We start from the raw sequence: 23848 nt of genomic DNA on the forward strand, positions 1-23848 counted from the left end.
CCCATCCTTTTGTGGTTCAGTCCAAGTTTTGGGGCCGAAAAGCATGGTATGAGGTATAACCTGGTAGTGCTGGGGTGCTCTCGGGAGCCCTGAACCAGGTTTCTGTTACTGCACAGATATCGATGTTCTCCATGCTAAGGAGAGTTTCGAATGCATGCATCTTGAGGTTTAGACTTCTGGCGTTGAGTAGCATTACTCTTAGTTTCTTATCCCTTGTGATACCTATGGAGGTGGGTTTGTCTTTTGAGCCTTGCCTAAAAAAGGCACTATGGGGGTAGCAAGAGCCTTTGCCAATATCCAAAAGCCCAGGGGTGACAGGTGCAAGCCATCCCTCGTGAAGCATTGTGGCTTGTCGAGCATATCATCCCAAGCTGACAGGCATTGGATCCCCTTTGAATGACACCAGTACTTAAGCCAATTGTTGAAATTTATCATCTTGTCTTCATATTGTGGCATCATTCTTGGTGAGGGTAAGATGCTACTCAAGGTCAGGGTCATACCGGCTTGGGCTACATGCTCAGAGAGCTCCTCTATGTCTCTTTTCATGTAGTCCAGGGAGGTACGTCTCAGGTCATTCACACCAGCATGGACAATGACTGAGTCATATTTGTACTTGCCTTGGAGTGACCTGAGTGCTTGTGTTATGTGGCAGATCCTAGCGCCCGACAGGCTGCTCACCGTGACCCTCTCCTTGTTCAGCCTGGTGAGTGGGACGTCAGTGTGCCTGTTGATAGAGTCACCTATTACAAGTGTATCAGGTGTGTTGTTTAGTCTTAAGGGCTGTGACTGTTCGGCACACTGGCTTTGTGAGATATGTGTTGCACGTGTTTTGTTTTGGGGTAGCGGTTGCTTGGGTGTCTGCTTTGGAGGTCTCTGCTGCTTAGGCAGATCTTTATTTAGAGCCTCCGAGTATGTTTTTGTGTGATTATGTGTTTGGTTTGCTGTCGTGGTAGGTCTATGTGAGACTGGAATTGTAGTGAGTGTGGTTTCCTTCTCTTCCTGACTGGTTATGCCAGTACTGAGTTGAGAGAGCTTAGCCTCCAGTTTGGCTATATGGTTGCATCTCTCACATGTGTTGAAATTTGTTGGGAGGAGGAGAGGGTTGTCTGTGTACATGAGGCAGTTGTAACATTGCCTCTAGATTCCCAGATTCACCAGCTGGACCGGAGAGGAGATTGACAACTGACCTTTGGACATGCTAGAATAATATTGGGATTTCCTTTATAATTGAAAACAAGGGCCAGTGGGGAGTGAGGGTGTAGTCCTTTCAATTTTTAGTGCTGACTTATATAATTGCTTTAGTGAGCAAGTGCCAGGTAACTTAAGTGCAATGTGTTACAGGTAACTTAAATGCAAAAATGACAAACAGTAACTTTCTTTCAAGTGAAACAAGGAAATAAGTACAGTAAGCAATGCAGATATCACTAGTGATCCACAGAAGCGCTGAGAAGCCGCGTATTAGGTGGAATTAGCTTTCCAGGGAAATAACAAGCAAACAAACAACAAGCATATAAACAAAGCTAGATTCAGCAGGCCTGGATCTAGTCTATGCTACAGCAAACAAGGTGTGCCAATTTCAGTAAGATACAGTTCAAATATTCAGGCACTATAAACTTTTAACCAGAAATTCCCAGCTCAGAAGGGCAGAGTACAGCCTCTTCTCCCACAAGAGTGCAGACCACGAACCTTCTTAATGTAAAATAACTGGCCTGAAGCCCAAGTGATTAAACCAGAACTAATACACTTTAAGAATAACAGACACTGGGCTCTCAATCAGCAGTTCCCAACTTAGAAGGATGAAAGCTACCTGTCCTGCCACCACAGTGCATGCCACAAACCTTCCTAATGTAAAACAACTGGTCTGAAGCCCAAGTGCTTAATCCAAAAGACTTAGAATGATAGCTACACTTTAATCAAGTTACTACCAAGCAGTAATAAATACAATTGAATACTTTAGAGAATGCCTGGATTAGTGCTCAAGTTACACAAACAAAGCTAGATCCAGCAGGCCCGAATCCAGTCTATGCCACAGCAAACAAGGTGCACCAACTTCAGTAAGAAGCAGTTCAGATATGCATGCACTATAAGCCTTTAACCAGAAATTCCCAGCTCAGAAGGGCAGAGTCCAGCCTCTCCTCCCACAAGAGTGCAGACCACGAACCCTCTTAATGTAAAATAACTGGCCTGAAAGCCCAAGTGCTTAAACCAGAATTAATACACTTTTAGAATAACAGACACTGAGCCCTCAATCAGCAGTTCCCAACCTAGAAGGATGTAAGCTACCTGTTCTGCCACTACAGTGCAGACCACAAACCCTCTCAGTGCAAAACAACTGGTCCGAAGCCCAAGTGTTTAAACCAGAAGGCTTAGAATGAGTTACACCAAGCAGTAATAAATACAACTGAGTACTTTTAAGATGATGCAAAAGTAAAATAAAGTAGGTAGAAACACAAGTACAGTAAATGCAGATGAAATTTTTATTTTTTTTTTTCTGAACAAGTGCTGAGATCAAAGAAACAGATTTGAGTGCTGAAACTAGAAAACTGGCTAGTTATAAGAAAAAAAAACTAAGCTAGAAGGCTTCCCTCCAATGCAGAAGGGCTTGGGGGCTCAGAAGCCTACAAATAGTCTATACCACTTAACAGGAAAGGCAGGAAACAAGCTTAAATTTTTTTTTTCTGTTTCCCAGATGCTCTCTTTGTACACAGTAGGAGTGCCTGAAATCAGAATATGATCTCACTGCACTCAGTTGAGTGAGCAAATGAGATGGGCCCAGAAGGAGTATCCAAACACAAATTTACAAGAGGGGCGGCCAGTTTCAAGGCCACTAAGATTAACACCAAAACAAAAACAGGGAGGGTGGGTGGGACTAACTGAAGAGCAGAGTCAAAACTTCCAGCTCAGTTAATATTCCTGCAACACAGTTAAAATCAATTTAAATACTGTATTTTTGGAAAAAAAAAAGTGCAGATAAAGGTACTTAAATTCTCTTATACGTGCAGTTAAATACAGCTAGTTCTTAGCCGGCCAAAGCTGAGGTTTTTAAGCAGAAAATATTTCACACTGTACCACTTAAATAGGCAAGGACAGGAAATCAAAGAATGTGGCTACCCCCACACATATTTATATCTTTATAAAACTGATAAAAATATCAATTTCATTTTTTTCAGTTGTGCGTGTGTGTGTGTGTGTGTGTGTGTGTGTGTGTGTGTACGTTATTATAAATATTTTAATCTACTACTAATAGACAATCCAGTCAAATGCTGACATACTTTACACTGACAAAAAAAATGTTAATACACTATTTCACATGACCAATGGTTAATCCTCTGAAATGCAAAGAAAAGTAATGGTTTTGTAGAGGGTAAGCCCCTATTTCACCCATGTGGGGCAGCTGTGCCCCCAAACCCCTTCCTAATTATATATATAAATTCCAAACAATCTCGTGGGAAAGGGCATATAATACTACCCCTGGAGACAGTTTTTGAACAGCTGTCGACCATCTGAATATGTTGATCAGGGATTTATATATATATATATATATATATATATATATATATATATATATATAGAGAGAGATATATATATATATATATATATATATATATAGATATGTATGTATATATGATAAGTATATATAGTTTGGTTTTAAAGAACAATATAACACAAAAATTCAAGAATTTAAACCAAACTAGGTGGGGGGCTTTGCCCCTCACAGCCCCCAGTGTGGGGGGTTGTGTCCCCCACACCCCCGCTAACTATATATACTAATTCCAGGGTCGCACTACACTGGGGAAGAGGACATATCCCTGTTATTTGCCTTACATTGCACTGCATGTATTACTTGTCAGTTAAATGAATTTCAGTCAAATGAATTTCAGTCAAATGAATGTAACCCATATATATATTGCTGCAGTATATAAAAGTGAGTGTTCAGATGGGTAAATGCTCGTTCACCCTGTTTTTTTTAGCTTTTCGGCTGATTTGTATGCAATATCATGGTACAGCATAATATCGGAATTTTCCCTTTAACCCACTGTTTCATGTGCACTGAGTTGGGATATACAATTAGCAGGAGATGTAAGGAGATCATTAGGGCTTGCCCCCTTCAAAAAAATTTTTTTATGGATTTTTATGATATTTCAATCTTTTTAGATTCACTCTCATAGTCATTCTTTGGAGTGTTTGATATTGGATCTCTCTCTCTCTCTCTCTCTCTCTATATATATATATATATATATACATACATAGAGAGCTAAACAAGAGAGAAAAGGAGTCTTTAGAATTTACATTTAACTACATTCTTCAAACCAACAGTATTTCTTTACCTTCCAAAAGATTTTTTGGAGTCATCATTAAATGAATCTCAATTTCTATTACTGAATCCTATTCCTGATATCCAAATTCTTCCTTAACGAAAAAAATGATATTCTACCAACATTAACAGTGGGTCATATATTAGTTTTATTACATCTGGAAGTTAATTATAAGGAAAGCAGGACACATCAGTTTTAGCATAGTTTTTCATCAGTCGTTCTATCATGTTTTCCAAAATTCAAGACCACTGCTTAATTGTTTACACAGAAAAGTCAAGGTTAACAATACTTTACTATTGAGCATTTTGCCTGGTCTCTAAATAGGATGCAGAACGTTCTGTTTCAAAAACCAGGATGCACATTGAAGTAAAATTGTGCAGTAGTGTCCTATAACCATGAAGGAAGTCACTATGACTTCTTATTTTGTTGTTCTTCTGACTGAGAAACCAATCCATGCAACATCACTTTCCTTCATTTAGTCAGCATAACTCAGCCTTTCTTCTGCTTCTTCGACCACAAACATAGATTTTTTTCTTCAGGTCCTATCCTCTACTTTAGACAGCTGTGTTCAACCATTGCCAGTTTCACGTGCAATTCTAACCATTGCCTTTTATGATTTTACACTTTTGCATGATGAGTAGATTAGTGTCTTTGAGTTATAATTCCTCTTTTCATCCTGCCTTTTATCATGTTTTAGTTGTTTTCTTGTACTTGTCATATTTACTAGTAATCTCCAACACTGCACCAAATACAACTTCATCCAAATTTTCTTCGACTTTGGTTTCACGATTTGCTGTCATAACCAGGTGGTCCACATGCTGTTGTGGTGCCCATCTCACTCTAATCTAAATACTACTTTTTATCATCTTTCATTAAAATAAACTTTATTTTATCATCAGTTTCATATAGTCTTTGATACACTAATTGGAGTGGACTCCTTTCATATTAATGCTTTACATGTTCCATATTTTTGTATTTTTTTAGTCTCAAACAATGCCGTAAGCTGCTTGTAAATTAATAAAAATGGATTATCTACACTGTTAGGGAGATGAATACAGAAACATACATCTGTGTTTAAATATATTAATGCTTCCAGATGAAAGCAGGATTTATTATGTGAAAATGAGTTAGATAACAACACGCATTTAATTACAGAACACCAAATATAGTGTTGGTGTATTGTATTTATTTTTATTTATTTACTTTTGCAGTGTATGAATAAAGACAACAAATACTTTACAAAACAAACAAACCATTTATTGGGGGTAGAATGCCGTGATGTCATTCTGTGATAGATGTTATCAGCCAGTGCTGAGAAACTGATTATGCAGTGGAAAAAGTACAGTTTCAGAACTTAGTAAGTGAACAAATACTCTATGTATATCAAAAATAAATAACTTGACTGAGAAATGCCATTGATATATGACACTTGGAGTTTCAGTAGTACTTCCTACCTTAGATGAAAAATTATTTAGATTACCACTGTATGAATTTAATGTATAATAAACATATTCAATAACAAAACACCACCAGTGTGATTGGGGTGACAGTCCTGCAGCAAATGACAATATGAAATAAAAACTAAAGATACAGAAAATGGTCACACAAGAAAGCACTTGCATTTCATTTTTGTGTAAATAGTTTTAATGGTAACTTTGCAGCTTTGAAATTAATACTGATTTAATACATTTTGTGCAATAAATCATCACTGACAGATGAACAGATGTGCTATATATAATTGTTATTTCTCTATTAAATTGTATATAAAATGTAAATGCCAGATAACTTGGATTCACAACAAGTTAAGCAATGATGCTAACCTCCATAGGTGTTCAAATACCTATAACTACAAATATGTGACCTTTATGCCCACTACCATATATTCTGCATGTGTGGTATGGCCGTGTATATAAATGCATGGAAGCACATAAAACTGAAGGCTCATTTCACCCCTACACTTTTATGGGGTGCCACTTTGATTGCATTACTCAACTGTAGGATTGTGTGATGTCTGGCCATGAGAAAGGAGAGAGATCCTTTAATAAAGCAATTAGAATGTTTACCAGAATTGCTAACTGTGATAGAGTAGCCTTATTTCAAATTATGCATATCTAATATGATATCAGCAAATGTGTAATTAGAAAGAAAACAGAAGTGCAATAATAACACTACTATTCTATGACACAGCATCAGAAATATATTTTACATATTTTTGCAGACTGCAGCATAAACTAAACTTGTATTGCAATTCACTATACTATTGAGATTCATCAAACAGAATGCAGACATATAATGAAGAATATGCTTTCAGCAGGTTGAATATAGCCTGTTAATAATAATAATAGCATATGTAGTAGCAGTAACGGATATAATAAGGGTAAGAATAATAATAATAATAGAGGCAGTAACAATAGTAGTATAAGCGTCCATTGCCTGAAAAGAGAGAAATAAAAGTTATCATTAGAAACAGGCATTCTGAAATATTTAATAAAATAACAACAATCAGAGGTGCAAGGAACTAGGAGAAAATATAGTTAGCGTAGTTTCTTTTAATAGCCACTTTTGTTAAACTTTTTATGCTTAAAGTCCTTTTGCAGATTATTGTCTGTAAAACATTCTGGCTGTATGCAGCTTGTGTTTCTATGCAGATCTCTAGTACAAAACTATAGGAATAAATGCGCAAACTAAAACATTGTATCAACTATCATGATTATGGGAATGATGAAGACCTGCAGCAATTACTATTAGCTTTACTAATTCATCAGCCCACATTCTGAACTCATTCCTGATAACCATTGTGACAGGAGTTACCCACATCATGACCTGCTAAAATGATACATTTCCTTATGCATTTCTGAACATCTGCCTGTCTTGTTGAGGTGAAACATGTTCCCCTGAATGTATTATATCAGCTTGTCTACCTCCTTAATTCTACTACTTCTATTATTTCTTTAAATAACAAAACCAAATTTACTGTCCACATTGTATGTTACAATAATTATGTTTATTTTTATGATATTTTAGACCATTTAAACATGATGTTTTGCTTTATATTCTCTCAAAGTTTTCCAGCACAAAAAAAAAATCCACTTTTAATGTCTTAATTTTCAGTTTCAACAGTCATGACATCTATTTTTGTACTCCCAGTGTTGGCTGTCAGCTTGCCTCAAGGTCCTCGACTGATTCAGTGGGTCTACTTGATGAAATTATTTTAGCCTCCACTGGTCCCAGATAAAATCCATGACTCATCTGTTAATCTGTTGAAATAGACTATATGGATTTTGGGTAGTGTGCTGTGGAAAAAGAAAACTGATCTGTGGAAGACAAGCATCTTAGCAATGGATGTGAGTTCAAAGGTTGAAATGTAACTATATCCAGTAATTTGACTCTTGGGTAAAGCAGTTCAGGTATATTTCTAACACACAGTATGAGACTACTATGGAAAAGGTAATACAGGCAATGGTGTCTGAGATAAGCATTGTTCTATCAAAGCAAGCCTGCATCTGAACATCAGGAAAAGGTAGTATACATATACCTACCTTTTGTGGTATTGGTAACTCTGTCCTTGCTAATCAAATGTTAAGCTATTTAGAACTGGTCTTAGAAGGATGGTCTAACATGCAATGAGGGGTGTACCATTCCCAAGCAATAATAAACTGCTTTGCACGATATGCTACATTCAGAGTATTGTCCCATCATGGACTGACAGCCTCACATGATGCTAGCTTGGAGCATTATACTAAAAAACCTTGGATTGTTAGCTGTATCACCCACCTAATTTTTACATGTTATAATTAAACTTGTTTGATCCTTAGTGATAGTGAATGCCTCAAAATCTCCTAAGAAACTGCTCTTCACTATTCTGCTTTTTGTATTAGATACTAATGCCAATTTTTTCTTATATTCTTTTCACATAAGGTAAATTTAATTTCAACTGCAACTGTTAAAAAGTAATGTTTAAACTCTTGAACATCATGTGCTGGTCACCCCTCCACATCCTACAGCTGACGGGGAAAATCTTTTCTTTTTTTTACCTTTCTGGCTGTCTAATATATTTCAGTCATGCTATGCTTCTGATAAAAAATGAATTCCTTGAGGCTTTTTGAACTCTTCTAGATTGTATTTGCATGATGAATCCCCATAGTCTCTGACTGGTATGATATGCACTCTGTACAAAGGATGTATAACTTCCTTTCTCCTACTGTTAAAAGGTTGAAGCATTTTACTAATGGTGCCATAACATTACCTTACAACTGCTGTAATGTTGAAATTACATTTGCTGTCATGCTGAAATTACATTTTACTGATTTCTTTATCATGGCTCTCAGATTCCTTGTTTCCTCCTGTTTTTGAGAGTATCTGATTTTTAATTACATAGAGATACTTCCTGTTTCTCTTCACAAAGTGTAAAATATTTAATTTGCTGGCATTGAACCTGACATAATTTAGCACATCACAATCATGCAGAAAGTCTTGGCTAGGTTGCATTGCTGAATGACCTATATTCTTCATCGCTGTTTCCATTTTCCTCTGCACACTTGTCTAACTAGATATATTGTCTAAATGGGAAATATTGATTGAAATAAACAGAATCTCAGCATTGAACCCCGTGTTATCCCTTTGGTAATGATTATGCATTCAGAACAGGAATCTGTTATATGACCCTGCATTTCTTTCATAAAGACATTTTTAACCCATTTAATAATTTATTCATTTGTATTTGTTTTCTTTTCTTTTTCCCTACCTCATGAAGAATTTATATGAGACTAAGTTCAAAGACTTTTTGATAGATACAGATAAGAGATATTTGCAGCTAATCCTTGATCTAATCATATAGTCATATTAACCCAAGAGTGTGACATTAAAGAAACAATCTTCCTTCAGTGAACCCATCCTGAAGATTGTCCTGTCCCAGGATGCCTCCTTTTAATGTTTCCTCAGGGTGACTCTTTTGCAGATCTTATCCAGGATTAGTGTTTCCAGGAAGAGGTTTTTGTTCAAGAACAACTCCTTGATAAAGGTTAGAGTGGTAGGTTGGGTGGCTAGTTAGTCCAGGAAATAATTTAGATTAGGAAGTGAGGTAAGAAAATTTTAGATGAGGGTGGACCATTTAGTCTCTTTGGAGTGGGTGTTTCAAGGTTTCCAACATTCAAGTGAATGATAACCAGACCTGCAAGCCCTTTAGCAAAATTAGGTACTGGGATGCTGTAGAATCAAGGTCACAAAACATCACCAGCAGCTTAGAATACTATGAATACTAAAATACTTTATTGTGAAGCGCTTTTCGTCCGGTAGCTTCACTGGACTTCTTCAGACAAAACTCTACCATATTTTGCACAGTATTAAAACACTCCTATCAAAGCAATTAATTAAACACCTTATTAACTGCACCCAATTCATTCACAATCAATTACCTACTTCTATCACTCATTCCACATATACTGCTGGTGACGTTTTGTGGATTATGTTTGTTGTTTTTTGTCTTTGGCGTAGAATCAAGTTAGTTGGTGCTGTAGGTTATGTATTATAGCAAGTTGAAAACAGGGACTAACAGGTCCATTAGTTGTTATTGAATAGAAGGGTAGGTCTGTTAGATCCCACCCCAAGGGGCCATTTGTTTTTTTGTGGTAATGGGGTTACACTATAGATGGATAGGACAGACATAAACAAAAATAAAAAAAAATAATAATAAATACCTGCATACAGTCAAGCGGTACATATATTTGTTAATGATTGCAATGTCTGCATCGAGATAAGTTAGATCACAAACCCAGCCTCTTTTCTTCCTTCTCTGAATTTATGGCCATTAGATTTTGTTCTACCTTCAGTGCATTAGGAACTAAGTAAAGTGGCCCTTATGATCACCAGGCACATGGTCATCAGGACAGCCATTGGTGAGTCATGGTAGGCCTCTAATCCTTTATATACAGATAGATATAGAGTTACATAAGTCTAAGTGTCTAAATGGCGAGATGATAAAATCAGCAAACAGAGGAGAGTTGTATTGCTGGAATTGAGTTTATCATCAAGTCCTGGTGAGTACCTTCACAACATGCACCCTGTTTTTACAAACTCTCACCAAGATGACACTGATATATACACTGTATTTTATATAGCATATATCATGGACAGAGGGATTTAAAAAACAAAAAAGACAGCTGGGTGCACAAGTCCCAGTATAAAAAAGTACCCAATCCTGGTATGCACACTGGTGCCAGGACTAGAAAAAATGATAGTGTACAATCTTCAATACATGGAAACATTCCTATAATGAGGTTAGGCCAGGCTCGGGGGAGGATGACAGCCCACTGTAGAAGGAAGTAGTAGTCCACAAAAGATATACCACCCAGGCCAAAAAGAGCCATATAAATGATAAAGTGGACTATTCATTATAAGAAAGAAATCATGTACTGTTACTATTATGTAGGAAGCCCAGAATTTCCAGATAGAACATACTCAACAAGATTAAGAAAGACATTAAAGAAAATTACTTGCAGGAAAAAACTGTCAAAATCTTCAAGTGCAAATTTGTGTTCATTAATACAACAGATCCATGAAAACATTATATAGACCGAGACATATTGGGCCATTTGGAAAAATAAGCAACTGAGCAAGTGGGAAAATATTAAGAACAAAACCTAAAGATTTTTGAAAGGTATAAAAAAAACACTGGCAAGGGAAAGAGAGATCTGATATTTTTAATATTTATGTAAAGGAGAAAGCCAAAATAATTAATACAAAAAGCAACTCCAAAGATATTTGAAGATGAATACAGACAAGGCACCCAAATATGGAAAATTTCACAATACAAAAAAATAACAACCCAAAGGGTGAATACAGAATGAAAGATTAGTAAAGTAGAAGTTCAATACTAGCTAAAGTCACGGAATACCTGCAAAGTGAAGGAATTAGTGTAGAATGTCTAACACAGGTTATGGCATAGCAAGATGGAACCATGAGTCTCCAAAGTGAAGGGAACAGGGGGAGCGGGAGACATCTGAATAAGAAATATGAAAATGGGAAAGAAAAAGGGATTTAATATAGTGCAATATTTATGTAAAGGAGAAAGCAAAACTAAACAATACAAAAAGCAGCACTAAAGATTTTTGAAAAGAAATAGAGGCCAAGGCATCTGGATATGGAACATTTAAAACCAACAAACAAAAGGTCTGACCCAATAGTATTGATGTATCTGTAGAAGTGCCTGTTCATCCTCAGGACAAGCTGAGTAGATGAAAAAAGTAATAAGAAGCAATAAACCTACAAGTGAGTTAGTAGGAGGCACTTCGATTGTCAGTAGGGATACTTGGTAGCTGTCTAAACAAACTGGAAGTAAGCCATCAATCAAAGCAAAGGCAAATGTAAAAACTATGAATAAAAGCAAAGCCAAAATAAACAAAAATAGAAATAAGACACAGATTCCACTTCTAATTCATCTTCTTATCTTTATTTGTAGGCAGATGATTTACGACTCAAGAAGGTTCAACTGTGTTTATTACAGAAATTTGTGGGTGTGTACAACTGAGGACCATCACTGAGGGCGTTCCCTTTTTTTGGAGGGAAATAAAGGAAACACCCCATGGACATTCCCCTTTTTTGGAGGGAACCAAAGGAACTGCCTCTATGGGTTTTCCCTTTTTGGAATGAACCAGAGGCACTGCCCGATGTGGAAAACCTGCCCACCATCTGAATCAGTTTAAACTTATTGCAACACTTTTTGGTGCCATAAATATAACAGTAGTAACTTCTGTTCAGAGAAATGTGCAAAACAGCATTAACAGTAGTAATTCCAAAAAGCCAAACTAGATCAGTCGGAGGGCTTGTATACTGAAAGGCATAATAATGTGGCAAGACTGTTGCACTGGGGACTGAAGAAACATTATAATACTGAAGTAGCTGAAAAACATTGGAAACATGAGCAACAAAGCATTATGGAGAATGATGAAGTTTAGACCACATGTGATCACCCATTATTAACAGTTAAAAAATAGATGCGAGAAAACCAGATATAGTAGTCAATAAAAAGAAGACAAAATAAGTCTTGATCTCGGAAATTGCTACACCCAGTGATTACAGTGATTTACATACAGAGAGACACAGAGTCATAAAATACCAGCATCTGCAGGCTGTAAAGCCGGAAATGTGGAAGAAGGATACAAAGACAGTTCTAATAGTAGCAGAAACAATGGGTTTCATAAAAAAAAAATCTACAGTTGTATTTAGATATGCTGTCGATACATGTAACACCATATGAATTGCACGAGTCCTTTGTGGGTACATTGCAGGTGCTGCAGACAGCACTTCTGTCTGACATCAAAGATTGAAACAATACTAATTTCATGAACTTTAATCATATGGTGGCTTAGGAATGAGGTCCATTCCTGTTTATAGTCCTAAAAGACTTGGAGAAATTAAAAAAAATAGATATATCTATACATATATAAAATGTATAATATATAAGAATTACAATATATATATATATATATATATATATATATATATATATATATATATATGATATGTGGGAGGTGGGTTGGGATTTATAGATGGCCTTATCATGATTAGGTGCTCATGTTGTTTACTTTGTTTCAGGATGTCTACATTGTCAGAGTTCCAGAGCAGTCACCAATGGACACAGAGGAAACTCCCTCCAGGCTGAAATGGGAGGTGGAACCAGCCATCACAGGAAAGTCAAAACTACAGTTGACTGGCCCCAGAGGCAGAGGTGATTGACTGCCAGGAGGAGACAGACACACCCAAAGTTTGGACTGTGCAGAGCAAATAGCTAAGACTTTGTTTCTCATACCCAGGAGGATAATACCATTAGTAAGGAACTTTATGATTTGTCATCTGTTTTACATGGTTTAGATAAGGAGAGTAGGACAAAGCTGCATGAATTACCATTACATGTTTGTATGACTACAGGAATTAAGGCAGGAGTGGCAGTGGTAACAGAAAAGATGGTGGGAAGGTAAAATTGTCCCTGGGATAAGAATAGTTTTCCTGAACTACCTTTTGTGCAGTTAGTAGTGGCAGAAAGTACTCTAAGGTTACACAAGAGAGATTTGAGGCTGGAAGGAGAATTTTTCTTTCAAGAGGATAGTCAGGGCATCTCCATCATTCTGCACATACTGTGGGGGGTGGGTGTTGAAGTAGAGTTCATAGATGTTTTTGATCTTATTGATGAGGATGGAATTCAGTGGATTGCCAATGCTGAGGCAATGGGTTTCAAGGACTTATTTGGAGCACTGGATAAAACAACCCAGGCAGTTTAGGATGAAGTCTTGGAACAATCAGGTTTTGCGGTTCATACACTTTATGGCCGTTTTGCTGGAAAAGGCACTCCAAATAAGGACGCCCATTGATAGCATATTTTTAACACTAAGGGAAGCACAATAGTTGAGAAGAAGCAACCCTTGGTTGTGGAATGATCGGCATTTTAGGGACTTGGAAGCAGGTGACAGATCAGTATGCTGAGAATACAAGCATGCTGATATGTGGCTCGGTACAAGGATAGTTAAAATAGGGAGTTCTGACACGCCAAGACAAGAAGAATGTGTAGGCAAAGCCAAAGTATGTTGGGTCTTCAGTGTTGGTAGGTGTAGCTAGGCCATGTGCAAGCTTGCTCAAGCTTGGGTGCATTGTAGCAGTCTGTATAGTGGACTTAAGTGTCAGGGAAAGGAGTCAGTTTAGAAAAATGCCCAGGGTAGAGGTTATTTCAGAGGACAGAGGCCAGATTCCCTTTTGAGAAGTGACCAGGTAACGAGCTGCAGCGCTTACCTACAAGCCTTGAGTTTTTGGAGTTTTGCTTGAGAAATTACCCCAACCAGGCCATTGCAGAGGAACTGACAGAAGTGTTTAGGCAGGGGCTTTTGATTAACCCATTACCTCTGGGTGATGCCTCTAGGTTTTTCTACATTTATATCCTACTGACACCTCTAGGCATCAAATATTGCTATTTAATATTTGCATCAATAATTTAAAACCGTGCTATATAATTATTAAAATACATTATCTTAAAGTTTGCACACTGGCAAACACAACTGTGGTCCTATTTAACCTCTGTCTAGTGCAGGTAAAGTGATATCAATTGTTGTTCATATATTTATATTGTCATAAATTACATGCTTTTCTAAATATTTTGATAACCAAGTAGCACAGACAGAACAGCATATGCTCATATGAAATCTCTCAGGCAGATAAACAACGTTTCTAACAGTATGTGCATAACTTGAGTGGTCATTGTTGAAGAAACATGGGCGGGTAGGGTTTTGCATCCAATTTGATTCTCTCCATTTTATTAATACAAGTTATAACCATTAGGACTTACCCAAGAAGCAACAAGGAAAATATAGGCCAATGTATCTCCTCTGTCCTTTTCAGTGGATTGGTCAGTGAATAACCACATAGATAAGAGGATGTAAAGGTGGTGTATGGATCTTTAGACAATGCAGTTAAAGTTATTTGGTGCTTCCAAGACCCATGGTTAGTTAAATTAGACACTCAATCAGCTCTTCATTTATTACCAGTTAGGAAAGAAGATTGGCCAATGCAGATGATGTGCCTCAGGGCTTTCTTCTATTTTGACTTCCATGCCCATGTGTTGTATGGTAGCTTGTGTACCTTTAAAACGTTTAATTTAACCTTCCAGTGGATTTGGAAGCATAAGGTTTTAGGTCAAAGGACTGTTCATTATTTGGATGACTTTTTGTTAGTGGGAGAAGGTATGGATGGATATTGGAAGGTACTAAATTGTTTTAGACCTTTATGAGGCATTGGGAGTACCTTTAGCCAGCAAGAAACAAGGAGATCTCCAAGAAAGTGTTAACATACTTGGGCTTATCTTTGTTCCGTTATAGTCTCCAAGAAGCTAAGTTTAAGTTGCATGAAAAGATCAGTAGTATGATAAATAGGTTAAAAGTGGGATTAAGACTAAATTTTGCCTGTAGAGTGGTATGACCAAGTTGAACATTTTTAACAGGGCATTGGCTAATCTTTTAACAGGTTATAAAAATAATCATCACAGGTGAAGGTGTCTTCTAGTATTAATGATTTGGTTATTTGGAGTGATATTCTTACATTTTTAAAGTCTTCCCATTAGGCAAGATGATTGGGTTTAATTTTATGACTTGAAGCTGTATGTACATACAGATTAAGGCATGGGGCCTTATTTCAAACACAAGTGGTTCTCTGTTGCTTGGCCAATGCAATGGACATCTGTTTGTAAGAAAAACATTACATTTTTGGAAATGATAAACCGCCAAAACTGTACAAATGGGGAACAGGAGTTTCTGTATGAGATTATAATTCTTCATTGTGATAATGAGGTAAAGATACTGTAAAGATAATGTTGAAAAAGTCAGCAAAAGATGCAAGGGTTCACTTGCTGTTCAGAAAATTGGTGCTGCATTCTCTTGAAATCAGTCTTTCTTTTTTCTGAAAAGCATATACCTGGGACATTGAATTCAATTTTACAGGTTTTATTCATTGGGTCCAGAGACAAAAAAGCTACCAACAGCCATTTATAGTGTGGGAGTTTGGGCAGATATAGCTAGTAACAGAGTAGGTTTGGAAGATTGTGCAGAGACTGCCAGGAGGTTAATTTGACAATTTTGATCAAATTCTACCAACTGGTCTCATGGAGCTATGCTGCCATATTTTTAAAACATTTTTTGTGTTGGCTTTGCTGGACAGGTCAGCTTGTCGGTGGTAAAGTATGAGGTTTACAGATATGTGAATGATGAATAATTAAGACCAGTTTGGGTGCATTCATCTGCATTGAGTAAAGTGTCAATGTGATCAGGTATTGGGGATTTTATTGACAGGATGTTGAAGGGTTTGGAAAGGATGTCAATTGGTAGATACCCCTTAAAACTGCTTTCAAGAAGTATTGCATTTTGTGGAAGCTACATTGGACTGATATGTGTTGTGGGAATCTTTAGCAGCGAGTTGGTGCCAGGGTATGGTTTGGGTTAGTGAACTGTTGAGTTTGAGATGGCAAGAAGTTGTTTGGCAGGTGACTCAGACTTAAATCACTTTCAAAGACTAAAATGGACCAAGATGGTAAAGGGCAGCAAGTGATTTTAAAGAATGATGATCTGATGTGATGTCCTCTACTTTGGCTCTGTTCGGTGAAGATGGTCACTGTGGCCAAGAGTAATGATTATGATTTTTAGAGCACTAGATAGGAAGCCATTATCAGAAACTCTCTTTAGTTTAATGCTCAAACAGAATTAGCCTCCCAGGGTATTGCAGGTAAGAAGTATTTGTCACTTCCTTTCTGGATAAGTAGAACATCTGATTTGGTATAAGAAGGAATGCTTACTGAGTTTATTAAGAGGAAAAGTAGATGGTCTTCAGAGGACTAGACATTTTGTATCAGTTGACTTTTGTTTAGTTTGTCATCCATGTGTTTCAGTTTTGCACAGTGAACCAGAGTCTTGATTGCAGGACATTCATTTGTGTTATGGGCTGCAAGACTCAAAGCTGTAAGGCCGTGAGTAAGGTACTTGGATCTTCATACTTGAGAATGGGATGTGATTTGGAAAATAACATGAGAAATAGTGTGGGGAAATTATTATCCATGTTAAGAAATTTGAGAAGTGCAGACAATAGTTTTAAAGTGATTTTGATTAATTTGGGGAGAAATGATTTACGGGCTGTAGCAAAAAAGAAAGTTATTGTCATTAATTAAGAATTTTTTAGTGGTACTTTAGATATTTCCAGGGGCTTTGGTAGCTTAGGCTGTCAGTATTCCTAGGTAGGTTGGAGGTTTTGTTGGTGTACTGCTCTCAGGGCTTCATGTCTAGAATCTTCTAGGAATTTTATTAATTACAGGGTGGCAAGAGCAGCTTCTTCATTTGGGATGTTTATGGTAAAGCTATGGGATTTTATGGATATAGAACAAATTTGATTTAGAAGGTATATAATTCATCTAAGTGGCATAGGTCTTGATTTATTTAATGGGCACATCTCTTTGTTTTCAAAGATGGTGCTCAAGGAAGTGAATAAGAGCAAGGATGCTGGTAGTGTGTATTTTGAATTAGCTAAAGGGGGACAATAGGCTGAAAAGTATGCACCTGCTGTGTGGTTTTATCGTCATTAAGTGGATTCTTCCTTTTGCTTGCAGTCTTTATCTAGATATATTTCAGGATGGAACAGATTTGGATGCACACTTAAACATCATGCTGTGTTCTGGCATGAGTGGGAGCTGTATAAATGTGACTCTAATGGATGAGCAGTCTGTGAACTCTGCCCATTTCCCATGGGATGGATGCATGTGGTCCATCCAACACTGCTTGAATTTCATTGAAATTCTGCATTTGTTTTTTTAATGTTTGTGGCATGGCAATAAATATTTAGTAACATGAAAATATGGTTTGTTTGTTGTGTCAATGGGGAAAAAGGAGTTCATGCTTTTTTTGTATTTGTTATATTAATAATTTTGCTAGTTCACTACAGGGGTCCATTTTTGTTTTTGTTTTTCTAACAATTTTGGGGCCTCCTTTTCTATACTGTACAAAAAATCTTTTTTCTGTCATTTTGGTGTTTCCCATCCTTGTTTCTTTTCATTTTTCGAGTTAATAATTTTCCTAGTCCCACCAAAGGGGTTTGTTTTCCTTTTTGTTTGTTTGACAAAGCAAGACTTCTTTTTCAACATTATACTCAGTATAATCATAAAAAAGTTTCCAGTTTAATGCCATACTAACCCTTCTAAATATGCCTTCTAGACTGTTCTAGAATGGTATTAATTTTTTCAGTCAGCTTTACAAAAATTCCTGTACTGATGCACTACCACAAATGATCTTTCCTGCTCTTTCTCTCTCTGCTGTAGATAACAGCATTTTCCATACTAAATTAATATCTATCTTCCCTAATCCTGGCACAATTGATACTGCATGTATATCTTTGGTTTCCCAAAGGTACATCTAATGATCTCAGTGGATGCACTCACAAGAAAGAGTGTACTGTCCTCTGTAGATGATGGGGAAAGGGCAGTGCAAGGCCAAACAGATGCATCATGTCTGAAGTTAGAGGGGGGGGGGGTTGAGAAATTGAGAAGCTTATTGGTGCAGTAATAACGCTACAATAAACCAACATGGTAATAAAGCAAATGTTTAGTTATAAAACTTTCAGTTTATCATTCCATATCTCCATACCTACTTGCCTGAGCTTTGGGTAGTGACCAAGAACATGAAATAATGGATACAAATGTCAGAAATTAAATTATTAACTGGGTAGGTGGATTTACTTTCTGTTACACAGTGAGAAACTCAGATATCTTTGAAGATATCAAAGTGCAGCCACTGTGATTCCTTACTAACAGCTGAAGTAATGTGAGAGTCTTGTGTGAATCCCCTTTGCTCACCTTCCATGGCAGGTGTTCCAAGTACAGTCCATTGGTTATAAAGGAGACCCAGTTCATACAGGGAATATCTTTCATCCCAAGTGGGAATGTCTGTTGATCTGATCCAGCAGTATCATGTAGGGATTATTGCTTGGGATAAGATCATGTGGTTTTCAATGATGAGCTTTTATTTCTACAATAGCCACCAAGACAGCCAGTTTTGAAAACACATGGAATGAAGATGGTTTATTAGATACGGGGATGCATGGAAAAAAATGGCTTGATGTCTGCTACAACGAGCTTTAGAGGATGAATGTACTAAAGTTGATACTCCATCAGCATAATTTGAGATGTTAGAATGAGAGAGTTGTATATTCTGTAGGAATACTTCAACCTATTCACAACTTAATCAGTCTGTCCATCTTAACCAAGCTGCAAAGACTGTTCATAGGTTCAAAGGTTCATGGGATGATACTAAGCTATTGGCCTGCAGGCCCTTATAAGCCTAGCCAAGAATTTCGCCAATGTTCCCACAAACTCAGCACCTGTTTCTCCTTTCCAGCAGTGACACAGGTGGGATCCCAGTAGTGCATTTTCTGTTTCCCATCCAGTCCTCCTGGTTTCTCTTAAAGATGGCTAGAGAGGTACTCTGCTTGACATGGAGAGGGAGTCTATTCCAAAGATGGGGGAGTCTTTAGGACACAAATCTATCTCACCAACAAGTTCTATTAATGTCACAGACCAGGTTGAGGCCTTGCATGTTGGTTGTGGGTGTGGAGTTTAACTTACGGATATGTAGCAACTCCATCAAGGCTGGGTCTGACATGGCCTTGTATTCCAGACACAGGTCACCTCTGAGAAGTCTGTATGAGACTGGGTAGAAGGACAGGGCTTTTAGCCTATCAGTATAGGATAGGTGTTTGAGACCCTGGATTTTCCTGGTCAAGAACCTCTGTGGTCTCTCCAGCTACTGCATGTGCTTGGCAAGGAACATGCCAAATGAGTCATTGTACATGATAATGGGTCTAATAAGGGGGGAGGACAGTGATGTTATGCCCTCCTTGTTCCTGGATAAAATACCCTTATTTATGAGGTGGGCCATGTAGAAAGCCTTCCGTACAATGGAGGCAATGTGGTCGTGAAATGCCAGGTTGCTATCAACCTGGGTATCCAAGTCCCTCACGACTGACTGCATACTTAGTACATTGTTATTAATGTGATCATTAGTGGGGATGCCATTCTCCCCAAACGGATAATGATGCATTTCTTGGCATTCAGTTTGAGGTCATGCTTCTGGCACCAGCCATTAGTCTGGATAAGGCATGTCATGGAATATATACTTAATTTAATGTATTTCATTTTTGTGGCTAATATACTATGTTGTTTTTATTTAAGATAATGCAGATTATATGGTAATTTAATTCATAAGCTACTCTCTTCTTTTTCTCTCCATTTCTTGCTTGTTTATGCATTGCCTTTATCTAACATTGAATTTATTCCTGCATTTGTACCGGTTTATACTTGGGTGAGGTAATTAATCAAGCAACATTTTTCAGTGCTTTAAGAGACAGACTGTATATTGTTCTTAGACACTGACAGTTTATAGAACTGTTGAATAAATCTATATAAATGCATTAAATTACTGCCTGTTTTTCTTGTATCTAGGAAACTTTGGGGTATTTACCTTAATAAGAATTATTTGTATTTGTTGTGTATTGAGTTATAATCCTGCTTCTATAATTGTTGTTGAGATACTTTTGGTCTGGATCATGTCTGAAATCAGTTTTCCTTGTGGCAGCCTCCTATCCCAATTAACAAGCACAAAGTGGAAATAAATAAAATGCAATGACCAAGTATTCTCACATAAATTTCACCAAAAGATGTTTCCAAAGAATGTGTGGATGTATTTACATGCTTGCATGTATGGACCTGAGTTTTTCCTTCTCAAGTTATAGTAACAAAACTCTCAAAGCAATCTGGTATTAGTGCTAAATGTAGGCTATGCAGATCTATCTCTGTAACAGCCAATGTGAGATGAATACTTGATAAAGGTCTCCTAATCTCAGTTATTTCATATACGCTCCCCTCATTGGTACTGTTTGATGATAGCTACAGTAGAATTCAGGTGTTACTGACCAAAAACCTTCCAGTTTGCTGTTCATTTGAGAATGGACATCACTGTACCATATAAAAAAATCAATTGATATTCTGTACTACACAACACATTTATACATGCCCTAGTTGAGAAGTGCATACAAATCTGATACAAACCGTTTCCTTGAACAGCCCAATACATCTGATCATTAGCACATAATATATTCATGGTAGATCCCAATGTATTACGATCCACAACTTGAGATGTTGCAGAGATGGTTAGCTTTTTGCCATCATTTGCAGTGTTTGAATTTTGTGCCTGAGGAAAGAAAGCATTCATATTAAAGTCATATTTTTAGCTATATCTTTCCACAGTAGTATGAGCACTGGTAATATTTAAGATACATGCTAACCTACTGCACACAATAAAGCTTATTTTTATTTAATTCTGAAGCATTATATTTTATCAGATCTCTGATAATACATATTTGTTATTGTTGCCTCTTGTTTACATACGTGCTGTATGTGCTTTGCTGCAGCTGCAGTGATTATCCTTAATTTCACTGCATCGGTTTTACTACCTGGAGAGGCAGTGGAAGATCTTAATTCTCTACTCTGAATACTAGAGGAATGAAAGATTTCTGCATGGCCTGCAGAGATGTCTGTCGGTAATGGTATAGGTATCTAGGTTGCAGTAGTAAAACGTGTTAGACATATACATCGCAGACATATAGAGAAACTATGACTCATGTTGATTTCTTGTCTGTTGAAGAACCTGGATTAGTGATTCAGATGAGCAGTAACATACAGCAGCTGACAAGGGACTTAGCTGGTATGTAATCTGATACTAATTAAATGCCAAAACATTAAACATTCAATATTTTTATTCTCTTATGTGGGGAAACATTGCATGTATTAAAAAAATATATAATAATTTATTTTATTTGATTATTTTTTGTTTGTTTTTTCCTAAGTAGGTGACTGGATTGACACTTTACAGATCTATCCTAAGCCACAAGGGCATGTGTAAAAACAATACATAAATACATTTAAAACAGCCAGTTAACTAACATGTTTTTGGTAGGTAAGAGGAAACTGGAGTACCTGGATACAAAGGGAGAACATGCAAACTCTAAATGGACAGAGATTAAAGCTCCTCGGTATGTACACCCAGCTGACAAAAACTGCACTTCAGAAGGGATAGATAAACAGTGCTGAGACTCCACTGAGCCATGACTTGTTATATAGGTAAAGTAGATTGAAAAAAGCCAAATGTAGTTAACAAGTTCCAGATGAGCATCAAAAATAATGTGACATATTGACCAGCTTTATGTACAAGTGTATATGTCTCCTCTCTCTCTCTCTCTATATATATATATATATATATATATATATAAATAAAATATATAATATACATATAGATATATATCAACCAACACCTTTGCCCAACGGTTCTTGGAATTCATAAATTCCAATGCCCTGGATCAACTAATCCATTGTCCCACCAGGGGCTCCAATATCCTAGACCTGGTCATTACCAACATGGGAAATCGATGCTCCACACCTATTGTCACCCCCTTGTTGGTCAGGTCAGACCATAAGCAAATCACCCTTAACAGCCATATCCCATCCCCACCCCCAATAAGGAAACCTCCATAAAAAACTTCTCCAAGGCCAACTTTATGCTACTCAAGTCAGAAGTGACAAACATCATGACAACCATGCAGATGGGAACTGAAAGTTCAATCGCTGAGTCTTACACTAAGGCACTGTATGAGCACATCCACTCATACATGAATCGTGCCATCACAAATAGAACCAAGATGTTTTCCAAAAAAATGAAGCCAATCTGGTGGTCCCCTGCCATAAACAAACTTTACAACAAAAGGAAGAAACTGTTGCAGAAAAGAGGAAAATCCCAGGATGCAAAAAACTCCCTTACCAGCCTCAGTAAGAAGCTGAGATCCCTCATAAAATCCTTCAAAGCTAGTTATGAAAATAAAACTGCCAAAGATTCCAAAGACAACCACAAGGCATTCTATAACTATGTCAAGAATCTAAATTGCAATGTTCAGATCTGCTCTGAGCTACAACAAAATGGCATTAAATATACTGATCCCAAGGATATTGCCAATATCCTGGCAGATTGATTCAGTGCCATCTTCACCCCCCCCTCACCCCCTAAATGGCCCATCTCAATACTGGAAGATTGCCAAATTCTGGTAATAATGGCCACACAGGTAAAAAATGCACTCTCCAAAGCTAAGAATACAGCATCCATGGTACCAGATGACATCCCGGGCTGTGTACTACATGAACTACAAAATGAACTGGCGCCTCACCTAAGAGTCATGTTTAATCACAGCCTCACCTGAGGCTTCATGCTCACTGAGTGGCACAGAGCTACAGTTATCCCACTCAACAAGGGAGGATCCACCTTGGATCCCGGGAACTACTGCCCCATCAGTCTGACGAGCCTGATCTGCAAGGCCATCGAACGTATTATCATGGAACTTATAAACAAAGACATTGGCAACCTTCAAACACTGGACCCCAACCAGTTTGGGTTCGTGAAGGGCCGATCTTGTCTCCTGAACCTGATTGACTTCCTCGAATCAGTCTCCAGAGCCGTGAACGAGGGTAAGGCGGTCCACACAGCCTATCTGGACCTCAACAAGGCCTTCAACACCATCCCCCACTTTGAAATCATAGATAAACTTACTAAGCTGGGCATCTGCTCTGAGCTACAACAGAATGGCATTAAATATACTGATCCCAAGGATATTGCCAGTATCCTGGCAGATCGATTTAGTGCCAACTTCACCCCCCTCTCACCGCCTAAAGGGCATTTCTCAATACAAAAAGATTGCCAAATTCTGGTAATCATAGCCACACAGGTAGAAACCACACTCTCCAAAGCTAAGAATACAGCATCCATGGGACCAGATGACATCCTGGGCTCTGCACTACATGAACTACAAAATGAACTGGCACCTCACCTAAATGTCATGTTTAATTATAGCCTCACCTCAGGCTTCGTGCTCACTGAGTGGTGCACAGCTACAGTTATCCCATTCCACAAGCGGGGATC

General features: G+C 37.6%; 1 protein-coding gene across 2 annotated transcripts in view; it reads right to left on the bottom strand.

The window, feature by feature from the left end:
* Positions 1–4440: 4440 nt before the first annotated feature.
* LOC122806382 (gastrokine-2-like) overlaps positions 4441–23848 on the bottom strand; it is a 57745-nt gene continuing 38337 nt past the window's right edge. For both annotated transcript variants that reach the window (XM_044076740.1, XM_044076739.1), the window contains 2 exons: positions 20935–21076; positions 4441–6749 (listed from right to left, as the gene is read on the bottom strand). In XM_044076740.1, the coding sequence (XP_043932675.1) occupies positions 6646–6749; positions 20935–21076 (246 nt within the window). In that variant the 3' untranslated portion in view covers positions 4441–6645. The remainder of the gene's footprint in view (positions 6750–20934; positions 21077–23848) is intronic.

This window comes from Protopterus annectens, chromosome 7.part0 (genome assembly GCF_019279795.1).
Source record: "Protopterus annectens isolate FY-2018-M chromosome 7.part0, PAN1.0, whole genome shotgun sequence".
NCBI lineage: Eukaryota > Metazoa > Chordata > Ceratodontiformes > Protopteridae > Protopterus > Protopterus annectens.